Genomic DNA, 14,177 nt, shown 5'->3' with positions numbered 1-14,177 from the left:
GCAGTGACGCTCGATGAGCGAATTCTTCAATTATATTCCAAATAACAATCTATATTGTTAATTACTTATTCAGGAGGCAATGTAAACATTATATCACTCTGGGATACAGAAGGAGGATCCTATATGCAGGCACTACATCTCAGCTTCGGGCTGGGCGGAATATTGTCACCCCTGGCAACGGAACCTTTTCTCGCAAAACCTGTTTGCAGCCAGCCAGTGCATGGAAACACTAACAACTCTGGTACATCGTTTTCAGTTACACTATTTGATGCTAAGATTAAAGTTAATTTGAATGAGATTGAATTTTAAATTTCATTATCTTGTAAACAGTTTGCGTAAAATTAAGATTTTTAAAAAGATGAAAATATGGAACAAGAAAATCCTGAAAAGAACCGAAATGATTGTTTTTCGGTTGGCAGTTTTGGGCACTTTTAAGTGTTGAAAGTTAGGGGAGACTGGGGTACTCTGGGACATGGGGCACTGCGGGACAATGGGATCTTTTGATAGCTTTTGTTCTTTGATTTAAACCTGATTTATGCAGATGATTGATCTTGTCAAGCCTTTTTCCCTTCAAAAGTTTCATAGCAGCAAATTGAGTAAAAACCAGTCTGGCGAGTACAATGCACTTTTTACCTTCCAAAGTGAAATTCTAGAAAATTCCTATATAGCTTTCAAATTCTTCTACATTGAATACTTATTTGTATCATATTAGTAAATGATAATGTGCTAAACATTGCCTTTATTTTCTGATTTGAAATAAATCTTGGTTTGGTTGTCTTTTTAGATTATTGTCACATAAAAATGGTGGGGGTGGTCGGGGTACTCTGGGACAACACTCTTTTGGGTTAGACTTTCATGTGTATCAAACTCAAATTGACCTTTGATCTTTTATGACCTTGACCGTTAGATTATTGCACTTTCACTGATTTTTGCCATAATTGATTGTAACTTGGTAATTAATAAATGAATTATCTTAATGTTTTGGCAAAACAAAATTTTGGACAAGAACTTCTGAAAGGATAAACTGACCTTGACCTTTGAATGACCTCGACCGTCATGGCCATATTATTGAATTTTGATTGACATATTTTGTCATTATGGAAGAATTTGATTCATATGTGGACAAAACAATACTTGTGATCAAAGAAACATATGGAATAATTTAGATTTGTTCTTGGCCTTTAAATGACAATGAACGTCAAATGAATGAATTTAGATTCAATTTTCTTAACTTTGTCATTCATTAGTATGGCAGTGATTCATGCTTGGACAAAACAAGTGTGACTATACGCACCTATCAAAATTAAAATAAAAATAGAGAAATTTCAATAGAATTCCTACAGAAAGCCCAAAACAGCAAAATTGAAAATGTTGCAGGCTCAGTTTGATTTCAAGCCTGTTCATAAACAGTAATGGAAAGTGCAATTAACCGCCCCCACCCCCGCCCCGCGGCTTAAGCAGAATTCCACATTTAACGTGCACTGGAACATCTAGATTTTTGAAACAACCGCAGATTTTCAATTCCAGTAATATTTTTGTTTCAATGAAATTATACATGTTGTCCTACGTACCCAAGCATGTCCCACTGTACCATATATGGTGTCCCAGAGTGCCCCTAGCTCGGGGTACTCTGGGACATTTTAATGACCGTATTCTAATGTATATCTCCAAGTCAACTTAATTATTTTAGGTTCAGTTAGTTATCTGCTACATCCAGTACATATTGTCCTTTTCATCCACAAAAGAAAGCATCAATCCGTAAGATATGTTAAGTTGGAGATTGAAAATTATGATTTTTGTCCCAGAGTGCCCCAGTCTCCCCTACATCCTTTTTTGTTATTTATCTATCTAACAGAAAAATACCTAGTTAGTCTGTTATATATCTTGTTAACACGAAAACTAAGTAGTTAGAGAGTTAACGCGATAATTATATATGGTAAACTGTTGACAGAAATATGCCACCATAGATATCTCGTGCATTAATATAGTGCTCTTATTATGGACATAATTGAATAAATGGGCTAAATTCCGGGTATTTCTGAATCTGCCCTCGTATAATAAAGCAAGTATCACAGAAAGAAAACATTAGAGAAATTATCAAATCCAGAGTAATTCATTTGATTGTTTATATTAAAGGTTTGACAACACACGTGTATATACTAGTTTTTTATTTTTATTTTATTTTCAGGACTTTATTTGAACGATAGTTCAGTCAATGCAACGAGCTTTGTCATGTCGTATGGAAGTACAAATATTCATTTTGCTTATCTGATAACATGCTGTTTTGTCTTGTCTAGCAGCGTTCCGTTCTTTATCATTTATTATAAATGGACCGGAAGTGATTTAAAAACGACGTCACAAGATGGCAGTTGTAATAAACACCGGCTTACTCCGCTTCCGGCTCGACAAAAGTCATTAGTAATCGCATTACTGTTCTTTATTTTCTTAACATACTGTGCAGTGGAGGACACATTTTTCGGATATTTGGCAACATTTTGTATTAGTTACCTACAATGGAGCAGTAGTACCAGCAGTTATGCCACAAGCTTGTTCTGGACTACATATTCAGTAGGTCGGTTAGCAGGGGTATTTCTTATCAAATGGTTCCTTCCTGTACAGTTATTATCCAGCTTCCTAGCTTTATTAATAATATCTTTTGTTGGGCTTCTCATAGCTAGTCTAACGTATTCAATAGAATTGGTATGGCTATTTATAGCACTGGTTGGGTTCGCAATGTCTATTACTTTCCCGTGCGTATTTTCTTGGACACACGAAAATGTTATTGAAGTTACGGGTGTGATATCTTCGGTCTTTCTTATAGCAGCTTCAAGTGGTCAGATGTTGAATCCATTATTTTTAGGGTATCTAATGGACAATATTTCGCCGATCTGGTTCGTTTTCATTTTATTAGGAGAGAGCTGTCTTTGCCTGGCAACATTTATGACTGTATATAATTACACACTGCGATGTATTAGTGTATCCTCCCCGTCACCCATGGACACAATGTCATCTCGACACACTGAACAAATTACACATATGTAAGAATGTTTGTAAATAAATTATAAACAATTATTTAGACATTATTTTTTGTAAATAAATGTCGTTATGAAGCCTTAAGCATTTTCTTGTGGTATGAAAATTATCACAACTCACTCGTGGCTACCGCCGCTTATGAAATATTTATTTTCATACCACTCTATGAAAATAAATCCTGTATTTATAGGAAAAATCAAATATCCTGTAATATTATATATTGTGACAAGTTCAACCATTCAACAAAACATATACATATGTATATGTGATATTTGTAAAGGTGATGAAGTTGCAAACTTGATTGACATATCAATGTAACATGTTGAGCTTGAAATAAAGATTTTTTTTTATTTTGGTTTGTATTTTTTTATATTTATTTTGGCGACTTACCAGATTTACTGGTGGAGGAAGACCTCATGTGCTCTTCCGTGCGTTATTTCAGGTACGAACGGGTACCTGAGTAGAACCACCACGTTTCGTAAGCTGGATTGATAGCTTCCTCATCTGAAAGAATCCGAAGTCGATCCCTGTCGTGATTCGAACCCACAGCGGGTTAAAGTCAACCACTTGGCAGATTATCCATTATCATATGATAAATGTTATGATAAGTAGTTTATGAAAGTGCACAAATGAAAATGTTATATGTATGTGTAGATTGTTGATAACAGCATAAATAATAAACTTCTTTGGAAATAAACGGCGCCGTTGTGCCGGGTCAAGGTTATTCCTGAAGGTAAAACGTCAGAAAATATGGTGTCCGCATTATGACAAATGAACCGTATCAATCATAATGTTTATTATATAATAAAATCCAGTATCATAGAGATGATGATGAAGATTTCACTCTTGCCACTGCGCTGGTTTCTTCTCAATTTCCTGAGTTTCATTTTCACTAGTGATCAAAGCTTGCGAAGCCCCAATTAATAACATTCGAAAACTTCCTTTGCCGTTTCCGCAAAACTACGAACGTAACCTTTTTGTGTCATGCACATTAATTAAAAGTCTTTTATTGACGTTTCTGTATGAAAGTTCATTTCTATAGCACTAGTGGGTTCTGCTTGTTCAATGATTAAATTCATGAAATTGGATAATTATACTTATTGGTGTCTTTTCCAAATGTGATTTATTCATGCTTAGTAAAAATAGCTCCGAAAGATGAAACTAAAAACAAACTCATATTAACACCTTAATGATGTTTTAATATAGATTGAATATAATCATTTCATTTACACTCTTTTAGGTTAGAAATAGGTTTATGTTCGTACTATGCAATGTGAAAACAGTATACTTGTACACAATTTATTGTAGTACTTGCACCACCTTGCACGACTTTTCCATTGTGCTTATTCATACAACGGTTTAATATCACCATCATGTTAAAATGTAAAAAGAGTATAACTATACTGAACCAAACAATTTCTTTTCTCTGTTATTCAGTGTATAATCAGAGATGTAATCTTTCGTGATATTAAAGGAACTCCACCGAGGTCCAAAAAGAAATTTGAATATCGTACATAGATGAGCTTGGTCACTTTAAGCAGAGCGATAAGCAAAAGATAATTCAGAAATATACTCAGTATAAATTGAAAAGCGTATTTTTATGCTATTCTTATCTCGATTTTAGTAAAAAAAACATGGCAACGCTTTTTAATTTTGGATCATTTTTCACAATTTGAATTTTTTTCAGAAAAAAAGGGAGTGGGCAAATGACCTGAAAGTTTGCACGTAAGTTATTGGTCTAGACCTACTAGTATATCAAATGGAACTTTTATATCTTGGAAAAAATATTTTCAGTCCCAGCATGTTAAAAAAAAGCATCAGTGGAGTATTTCCTTAAATTGATAACTATTTGAGATAAATAGTCATAGATTTAGTAATAAGTTTATTTTTTAACAGGTGTCTTTTAATGTTGTTCATATGGTAGAAACGGGATATATTTCATAAGTTTCCACCGTAGTATACGTGCTGGTAGCAGTGGCCTGTAGACTTCATACCCTTCATTATAATAATCTTTACTGGTTTCTGTATCGTCCGATTCATCTAATATAATTCCTCTTTCTTTCCTTGTTCCTTAAGTAGAGAGTGAAATTATATAATATGTATCAATCATTTAAAATATAATACAAATGTGCAAGTATGTGAGCGATTGAACGAGTTATCTGTGTTGACGACGTGATGAATTTAAAAAAGTATGTAATACGTGGAGACTGCAACCAATATTCATATGAAATGAAATCAGTAACTGTAACTTATTATAAGAGCAAGTCGGTAATTAGAAATCCAAAGAATGCAATAATGAAAAAGAAGCAAGAATCCGATAGATGTGAAAGTTTACTGCCTCTTACATATTTTGTAGATTCACCGGGCAGAGACCTGCTTAATTATATCTTAAAAAGATAAGTAAAATTACATTCAAACGTAAAATATATCAAGTTATATCTTGTGTCTACAAGACAATAATAGCGTGAGATATTTTGATTTTGAAAAACTAACCTGGAACAGTATTATCAAGAAAGCAAGCAAGAAGAGTTCCAACTAAATTCGGGTTCTTGAGGAACATTCCAACAAGTCGGTTTGCTTTTTCATTCCCTGTAACGTAAATATAGGTTTAACGATTTTTATTGCAATTAAGCCAAGGGTATTCATCTTTCATCATTAAAATTGTATGAAGATATGAGCCACGTCACGACAAAACCAACATAATGGGTCTGCAACCAGCATGGATCCAGACCAGCCTGCGCATCCGCGCAGTCTGATCTGGATCCACGCTGTTCGCTATCAGTTTCTCTACTTGTAATAGAGTTGGTAAGCGAACAGCATGGATCCTGATCAGACTGCACGGATGCGCGCAGGCTGGTCTGGATCCATGCTGGTCGCAAACGCATTATGTTGGTTTTGTCGTGACACGGCTCATATAAATCACCTGATATTACGGCTGTAAACACAATTGCAATTGTTAAAATACGTTGTATTCAAAAGCCTGTAAAAGTCATGATAAAAAGCGCCAATAATATAAGCGTTGACGTTTTGAATTCTTTTAAACGTGAGGCTTAGCTATAGCTTGATTAGAAGTGATTATTCTTGAATGACTAAAGCTGCATGCCTCCAGATAGGCCAAATATAAATAAGAAAATCAAACTTGAGAAAGATGTACAATAATTCACATGTAATGTGCGATTAATGACTTATTGTGCAGTATTTATCACCATATTTCTAATGCGTGACTTGTGACTTAAGCAGTAAAGGTTTTTTTGGTAAGTTACTCGTACATGGATTGCATGCATAAATTGCTTACTTTGTTCACTTCACAAAACATGTATTTTACTACTATTTTACATGTAGAATTACTGCTTTTAATGCTCATTTGAGCCGCGTCACGACAAAACCAACATAATGGGTTTGCGAACAGCATGGATCCAGACCAGCCTGCGCATCCGCGCAGTCTGATCAGGATCCATGCTGTTTGCTTACAGACCCTATAACAAGTAGAGAAACTAATAGCGAACAGCATGGATCCTGATCAGATTGCGCGGATGCGCAGGCTGGTCTGGATCCATGCTGGTCGCAAACCCATTATGTTGGTTTTGTCGTGACACGGCTCATTAATGTTATTGCTGCAATAATCCCAGTTGTCTTGCTTACCAAACTCTACAGGTGTTTCTTCTGCCTGTGCCCAAAAAGGAATAGCAAATCCTACACATATAGAAAGGCCGAGAATCGCAACATTTCTTGGCGAAGACATTGAAGTTACCTAAAATGTATATACATATTATTCGAAGGTAATAACACTTTGTATTTGTGTTCAATGCATGTAGATCTTATATATGACATTATACAAAACAACGAAATTATGATTTGTTAGTTATATATATATATATATAAGTGCGCTGGATCATTGAAATCGAATAGACCTTTCCCATTAAATATCATTTTGACTGATTTGAACAGTTTAAAAAAGCACGGAGAAATGTGTTAAAATATTAAAGATATCAAATTTCAAAGGCGCATTATGCCTCAGAAATGCTTTAATTTCTATGTCTCAAAATATCTTAAATTTTGGTAGTGAAGTATCCAAGAAGTTATATACTCATTGGCCAATTACCTAAACCATCTACCGGTATTTTCTGTTGCTTTTTGGGGTATGTACATTTATAATGATTTAGTATTTTGTATGGAAGTCAAAATACTACTTTGTTTACATTTTGCTACTATTATTACAAATTATTTCACATTTATTCTACTTCTTCAGGTAACAAGCATCTAAGATTATCTAAAACTATTATTTAAACGTTACAAAAGTCAATGTCCTTTCTAAAGAAGTAAAAAAAAAGATTTTGTTGTTGAGGCATAATGTGTCTTGAATTAATTATGAAATTACCTCTAGATTTCCGATCATAACGCCAATGAATATTCCAATCATGACAAACAGGGTTCCACCTAACACCGGGTCAGGTATTGCAATAAATACTGCAGAGAACTTCCCAAAAACAGCAAATATGATATACAGAACTCCAGTGTATACAAAAACTGACCTACTAGCTACCTGAAATATGCAATTTAAACATCATTATAACTTAATTAGAATTAAACAACAAGAAAAACATAGAATGCATGTTTAGCTAAATGGACGATATTTAAGTTTTTTTCCTATTATTTTCATTGAGTGGTATGTAAAGAATTCTTATTATTTCAGTAAATGAATACAGTTAATGATGATATAGAAATAGAAGGCAGAGAAAATGCCTATAAGCAGGACTACATGAGTAGAGCAAAAATAAATATAAATTTATGCAATGTACTACTTTAATTTCGTTCTAAAATGGTAAAAAACGTCTTGTACTCGGAGTGACGTCACGCACTGACTGTTCGCTTCAAATTTACATAAAGTGTCTCCTTTGTTAAATATATGGCAAAAACAAAACGCATTTGTCCATATATATGTGTGGAAAATCTAAAATAATCACTCTCTAGCTTGGATCATTAATGAGGAGACAAAAAGGGACACCATGCATTTTTTAATATGAAAATATGAACCTTGCAGACGCCAATCGAGCCAACATTTGAACCATATGTTGTTGTAGCGTGACCACAGCCGAAAGTTCCGGAGAGAAAGCTGCATATACCTTCAATTAAGATACCTCTGTTTACCCCATGCGTTGGTGGTGGTGGCACGCGACTTACTCGTGCGCATGCGTAGTAGTCAGCAATTGAATCAAGAATAGAGATGAATGTAGCAATTATGAAGACCACTGTAGCAGGTACACTGATGCTCACAGGTCCATACTGACCTGAAGGTAAAATACAATTGTATCATAGCTGGGTGACTTTTTCGTTGCAATTGTATTTGGGATAATTCGTATACCAAACTATTACTTGTATTCCGCTATAAGAAGTTAGGCATAACATCAAAAAGTTCGGATATTTAATTGCTTTTCTGTGGTGACGCTCTTTCTATTTCTTAACAAGTTTTATTGATAATAAGAAGAATTTGCATGTGTCAAACCTCGAGTAGTTCATTTTCTCGAAGTAAAAAGAAAAGTCCTAATTTCCCCCTATATATTCTTTATAATATTAAAACCATTATATCAGTCGAATTTCAAGGTGTCGATGTTTTCGACAAGTCGAAGTCCCGATAACTCGAAGTCTTTACGAAAGTCCCTTCAACTTCGACTTGCAGTAAAAGTTAAAATTATGATACCTGGATATGGAAATGTAAACCATGGGTTGTCATATATAACGCCTACTCTCGCGTCAGTCCGAGCATTGTAGCTTTTGTGTGACCGGTCGTTAGGGAACACATCGTATGCCGTTAGTATCCCACACAGTAACCAATTCACTAACAGTGCTATCAAAATCTAAGAATGTAAAAGTAATACATATATAGATTAACATGTATCAACATATAGATAAAAATATATCAACTCAAAACCTACATCAATATGGAAAAGCACATTGGTAAACATTTCTAATGTTTAAAATTGCACCTTTAATCATTCTATTTTCTACAGAGAAGACACTTGCACAAGGTTTTTTGTTTCTCTGGGTTTTTTATGAGAATAGACTGGGTTGTGCTTCATTTACGATAATAATTTGATATGCTAGCAGAAATGGACAATGTCGAACGATTGAAAACTTTTATACAGTGTCCCTTTAGGGCCATCGCGACACACACATAAATTAAAACAACGAAAACACTAAATTACAATGCTGAAAAGTCGAAATAACGAAACCAAGATGGTTAAAAGTCGAATGAAAGATGATGAAAACTCGAAAGTACTATGATGTAAAGTCGAAATAACAAAACCATGATGGGTGAAAACTCCGACATAATTTCGTGTTTTCACCAACTTTCGAACTTTCACCATCGTGAATATTAAAGCTATGTTATTTTAACATGGTAAAATGATGCACTATTTTTTAATAAAACAATTTAATTTCAAGAAAAACTTACAGAGAATATTTGGTGTAAAGGATATCGTATAATTCTACATCCCCCAGAAGGTGTCCATACTGGAATGGGCATGTTATAACGTGACAGGTACAAAAACAATATAACAGACACCGCCATTGTTCTGAAATTATCATAATAAAACCATTCATTTTACATTGTAGTTTTGTTATGACGAACATTTATTTAATTATAAAATATTAAATTGAAATATCAGTTAAAGATTAAATAAAAACGTTCTAAGTAAGATAACTATGCATGGCTAGTGTGATATGGAAAGCCACGAATGCCATAGGAAAACACGACCATTTTAAGATTTTTAAACCTTTTTTATTTCCTTTTGCCAGGTATGTTTTTATATATGACATTTAATGAATATCCTTTGGTGTGGTTTAAATAAAGATTTTATTGCAATAAGTCCAAGTGGATGTTATCCATTATTAGCCTATGAGTTTTATTAAATAAGATATAAGTCTCAAAAGAATTCTCATGCAAATTCCGGCGATTTTCAATTTAGTTGTGATGTAACATAAATTGATTTTTTTTGGATGTTTTTGAAAAATCTTTAAACAACATATAGATTTTCTTTGATTATTTTCCAGTTATGGATATATATACATGTATCAAGTTTAATGGAAGCTAATTATCATAGTACAAATTGAACAAACCAATTGGAATAACGAATAATAAATATTTCATAATAACATTTTCACAAAGTCATATAAAAGTTATTGATGATTTAAGACTTACGAGATTGATATGGGCCAGCTAACAGTGACAAACTTAAGGAAAGCCTTGATCATAAAAACAAAGAGGAGTATCATTGTGGGTACTATAGTTAGTGGTCCAATAAACTTCAGAAGAAACCCAATGAGTCCCAGGCCTCCCATCAGTGCGTGTACACATCCGGCAACCATCAGGCTACCTTGTAACTGAAAAGATATGAGCCGCGTCATGACAAAACCAACGTAATGCATTTGCGACCAGCATGGATCCAGATCCATGCTGTTGGCTTACAAACTGTATAACAAGTATAGAAACTGATAGCGAACAGCATGGATCCTGATCAGACTGCGCGGATGCGCAGGCTGGTCTGGATCCATGCTGGACGCAAACCCATTATGTTGGTTTTGTCATGACACGGCTCATATAGAGAACTGTACAACATACATGTGATACTCTCCGTGTCTGAACAAATACAGTACAATAATAGTTATTGTGTGTGCTGGTGATGTTTTAATCCTACCACTTTATCATGTACGTACTGTGTATTATTTACTCAGTTGTCATATTAAAAGACAAATTGACAAAATACAAAAGTGTATTATTATTAGTTTATACTTATTTATTTTAGTTCAATTGTGTTGGAAGCTTATTGAAACACTCGAATATCCTTGAAACCAACCAGTACTAAGCAATGCATGAGTGTAAAGTTTCTTGGTCAGAGAAAAAAACGGCCTCTTTAAACTGCATTATTATTATTATAATTATAATTATAATTATTATTATTATTATATTATTATTATTATTATTATTATTATTATTATTATCTCAGTAAAGACATATATTCCGTAATCAGATAAAGTAAATACATCAAAATATCTTGATTGTAATTTTGAGCTGAATATAAAATTTTAAGAAAAGAGACTAGCTTATATTAAGAAGAATATGTGGATGATTCACCGCTCTGACGTTGGTCAGTATTATTTCCATCGACTCATCTGATTCACCAGATGATACATTTCCATGTGTCATGTTTGAAGAAGTTTGGTCTAAAATAAAAGAATGCATTCATTGTGTTAAATCTTTGACGTTCCCAAGTGAAAGATGTTTCTGACAGAATATAATTTTAGTATAGTGATATGCGAAAAACCGTCATATATAATCTTATATGAAATGAGCCGCGCCATGACAAAACCAACATAATGGGTTTGCGACCAGCATGGATCCAGACCAGCCTGCGCATCCGCGCAGTCTGATCAGGATCCATGCTGTTCGCTTTCAGTTTCTCTACTTGTAATAGGGTTTGTAAGCGAACAGCATGGATCCTGCTGGTCGCAAACCCATTATGTTGGTTTTGTCGTGACGCGGCTCAAATAAGCAACCTAGATATGACGTATCTTACAAACAAATGAACACATAAAGTTAGGTACACACACCAAACACATCCTTTATATTTACTATCAATGCATTTAAGTTCATTTAAAGATACATATTTATTTTACTCTTTATAAAAAGTAACCAATGAATATTCTGCTTTTTCACCATGTTATCGCCAAAAATAAATCGTTATAGAACCTACCCTCGTTTTAATTTTCAGAGTCCAAAAAAATCCATATCAAATCCATATCATGTTTGAATTAGAAAAGTTCTATCAAAAAGGTGGTTAGAAATAAAGAGGCCATTATGTATACATTGTTGTGTACAATACTGATTCTATTGGGCTCGTACACAGCTGCAAATCCCTACAGGGACTTAGTCTTTGGATTCTTTCATGTGAGGAAACGTCGGTGGTTCTATTCAGGTGCCCGTTCGTGCCTGAAATAATGCCCGGAAGGACACCTGAGTTCTTCCTCCACCAGTAAATCTGGAGCGTCGCGATATGACCTATACTGTTTCGATGTGACGTAAAACCCAAAAAAACAAAAACAAACAAACAAGATTAGACTATAAGGCCAATAAAGGTTTGACAGAAGTGACTTCGTCCAATTTTATCGCTTTTGAAGATGAAAAAAGAGAGGCACGTTACCTAATGTTGATGAACAGAAAGATCCTCCCAGGTCAGACATTAACATTAATGGTACCACGTACATAACTGTTCCTCCTTGAAATAATGGTAATCTGAAATAAATACATAGTTACATGTACCGTTTTTCAACAAACTCCGCCATCAAACTTCGGATAAGGTTACTATTAATAATAGCCGAGGTGTGCCAATTGTCCCGCCATTTGTCATCAAAATGGCTGCTGCTTAGGAAATAGATATCAATTCTGAGTGCATTGTTGTAGAATAATGCACGGTTTGAGTTCAAATGCGTAGTAATATAATCACGAAGGCCGATAGGCCTGAGTGATTAATTACAAAGCATTTGAACGAAAAACGTGCATTATTATACAATAATGCACGAAGAATTAATATCTATTTCCATTCTAACACGTCAAGAAAGAATATAATGAATATTTTGGTCTGTAATGAGAACAACACACAAAACTGTAGAAAATTTTATCTACAATGCAACATAAATAAAACAAGTATATGTACATGAGCATCAGTAAAAACCACTATTATTTCTCTATTTTGTCAGATTTTAAAAAACAACCAGTAGATAAATATTGTGATATTATTAAATGCATGTATGGTTTTCATTCTCTTTGGACATAACAAATGTAAATTGAATGACCTAATTCCAATGACGTTCATCGCAATAGTTGAAACGCCTGCCATGAACATAGTAGAGCTGAGAATTCTGGCTTTAAACACGTCATTGTTAGATGCGCAGACGACCTCAGCAACCATGACTGCTACTATCAGTTGCCCTGACAACGCTGACAGTCCTTGCTGAAATTAAAGAAAAAATACACCAGTCTAATATGCAAGTACATGTGTATAATATATAATGATAGATATGCCACACAGTGTGAACGCGATTCACGTGTCTTTCCGAACTGTCCCTCAAACATTTGTATATCATAAAATGAATCTTGCACACACACGTGTTGTATAAGCTTACATATTTTATAAGTATACATGTTGAACATGTCCTTACCTGAAGAGCACACACCAACATGATATGAATTGGCGGGGATTCGTTCACACCGTATATAATAACTTTCTTGGAGTAATCTTCGACGACTTCGGGGTCATTTTCTTTGACTCTGTCCGGATTCTCAATATCAAATTCTGTAAAGCCTCGTCCTACTAGTCCAGTTCCATTTAAAACTTCCGTTTCATTCCCAAAATCATCTTCAGTAGCCATTATTTATTTTATCTAAATAACTTTCTAGAAATGTAGACGACACGATTATTGCACATGCCCAACACACAACCTAGTTTCGCTTAAAAGCTTCAAGTTAAAGGTGTTCAATCATATTTTAAAGAATGATAAAATTTTGTTCTTCAAAGGCACATTATGCCTCAGAAACAAATGCATAATACTTTAGAAAAGGCAAACATGAATTTTATAATGTTTAAATAATTGTTTTAGAGGATTGTTAGATACTTTTTTACCTAAGAAATGTAAAATGATTTAATTGTCCTAAAAATGGCAAAATGTAAACAAAGTAGTAATTTGACTTAAATACAAAATACAAAATCTCTATAACTGTAGTTATTGCCAAAAAGCAACAGATGAAAAAAATGGTTCTGGTAATTGGCCAATGGTTAACGTTTTGCATTCTATAAAAGCACTCCAAAATAAAAAAGCTTTTGTGAAATAAAAATTAAAGCATTTCCGAGGCACAAAATATTATGTTTTTTAAAAATTCAATTAGTCCGGCACCTTTAAAAGGTTCATAACCTTACTATAACATATATTTATGTAGGTCGGACAATAATTAGAACATATTTTATTTTTCTATATAAATTAATGCATGATCATATACAATTATGTATATCAATTTATCTTGCTTTTTAATGATTTTAACCGTGTAAGTGGCACGTGAAATATTAAGTCCAATTTTAAGCCTTGTCGAGGAA

The 14,177-nt window shown here is 33.9% G+C and overlaps 2 protein-coding genes across 2 annotated transcripts; one reads left to right on the top strand and one right to left on the bottom strand.

The window, feature by feature from the left end:
- Nucleotides 1-73: 73 nt before the first annotated feature.
- LOC132721207 (sodium-dependent glucose transporter 1B-like) lies at nucleotides 74-3,362 on the top strand (the record flags this gene model as incomplete). Its single annotated transcript, XM_060705471.1, has 2 exons — nucleotides 74-241; nucleotides 2,189-3,362. Coding segments are annotated over 2 exons (1,022 nt in total), but the record flags the coding sequence as incomplete, so codon positions are not given.
- An 862-nt stretch (nucleotides 3,363-4,224) lies between these two features.
- On the bottom strand, nucleotides 4,225-13,558 carry LOC132721206 (solute carrier family 23 member 2-like). The gene is made up of 12 exons (XM_060705470.1): nucleotides 13,249-13,558; nucleotides 12,883-13,040; nucleotides 12,231-12,322; nucleotides 11,165-11,253; nucleotides 10,232-10,413; nucleotides 9,485-9,605; nucleotides 8,732-8,888; nucleotides 8,068-8,321; nucleotides 7,412-7,576; nucleotides 6,676-6,784; nucleotides 5,527-5,622; nucleotides 4,225-5,103 (listed from the first exon to the last, which is right to left on the bottom strand). The coding sequence occupies exons 1-12, from the start codon at nucleotides 13,456-13,458 to the stop codon at nucleotides 4,937-4,939; spliced, it is 1,800 nt and encodes a 599-aa protein (XP_060561453.1). The 5' UTR covers nucleotides 13,459-13,558; the 3' UTR covers nucleotides 4,225-4,936.
- Nucleotides 13,559-14,177: the final 619 nt, after the last annotated feature.

This window comes from Ruditapes philippinarum, unplaced genomic scaffold (assembly GCF_026571515.1).
Source record: "Ruditapes philippinarum isolate M1 unplaced genomic scaffold, ASM2657151v2 ctg5508_1_1_1_1, whole genome shotgun sequence".
Lineage (NCBI taxonomy): Eukaryota > Metazoa > Mollusca > Bivalvia > Venerida > Veneridae > Ruditapes > Ruditapes philippinarum.
This window is presented reverse-complemented; position numbering and strand designations above follow the sequence as displayed.

Excerpts from the sequence above, each read along its gene's own strand:
- LOC132721206 (XM_060705470.1), bottom strand. The coding sequence starts at position 13,458 with ATGGCTACTGAAGATGATTTTGGGAATGAAACGGAAGTTTTAAATGGA. Across the intron at positions 12,323-12,882 it reads ATGAACGTCATTGGAATTAG|ATTACCATTATTTCAAGGAG; the intron begins GTCATTCAATTT and ends TATTTATTTCAG. Across the intron at positions 11,254-12,230 it reads TTTCTGTTCATCAACATTAG|ACCAAACTTCTTCAAACATG; the intron begins GTAACGTGCCTC and ends CTTTTATTTTAG.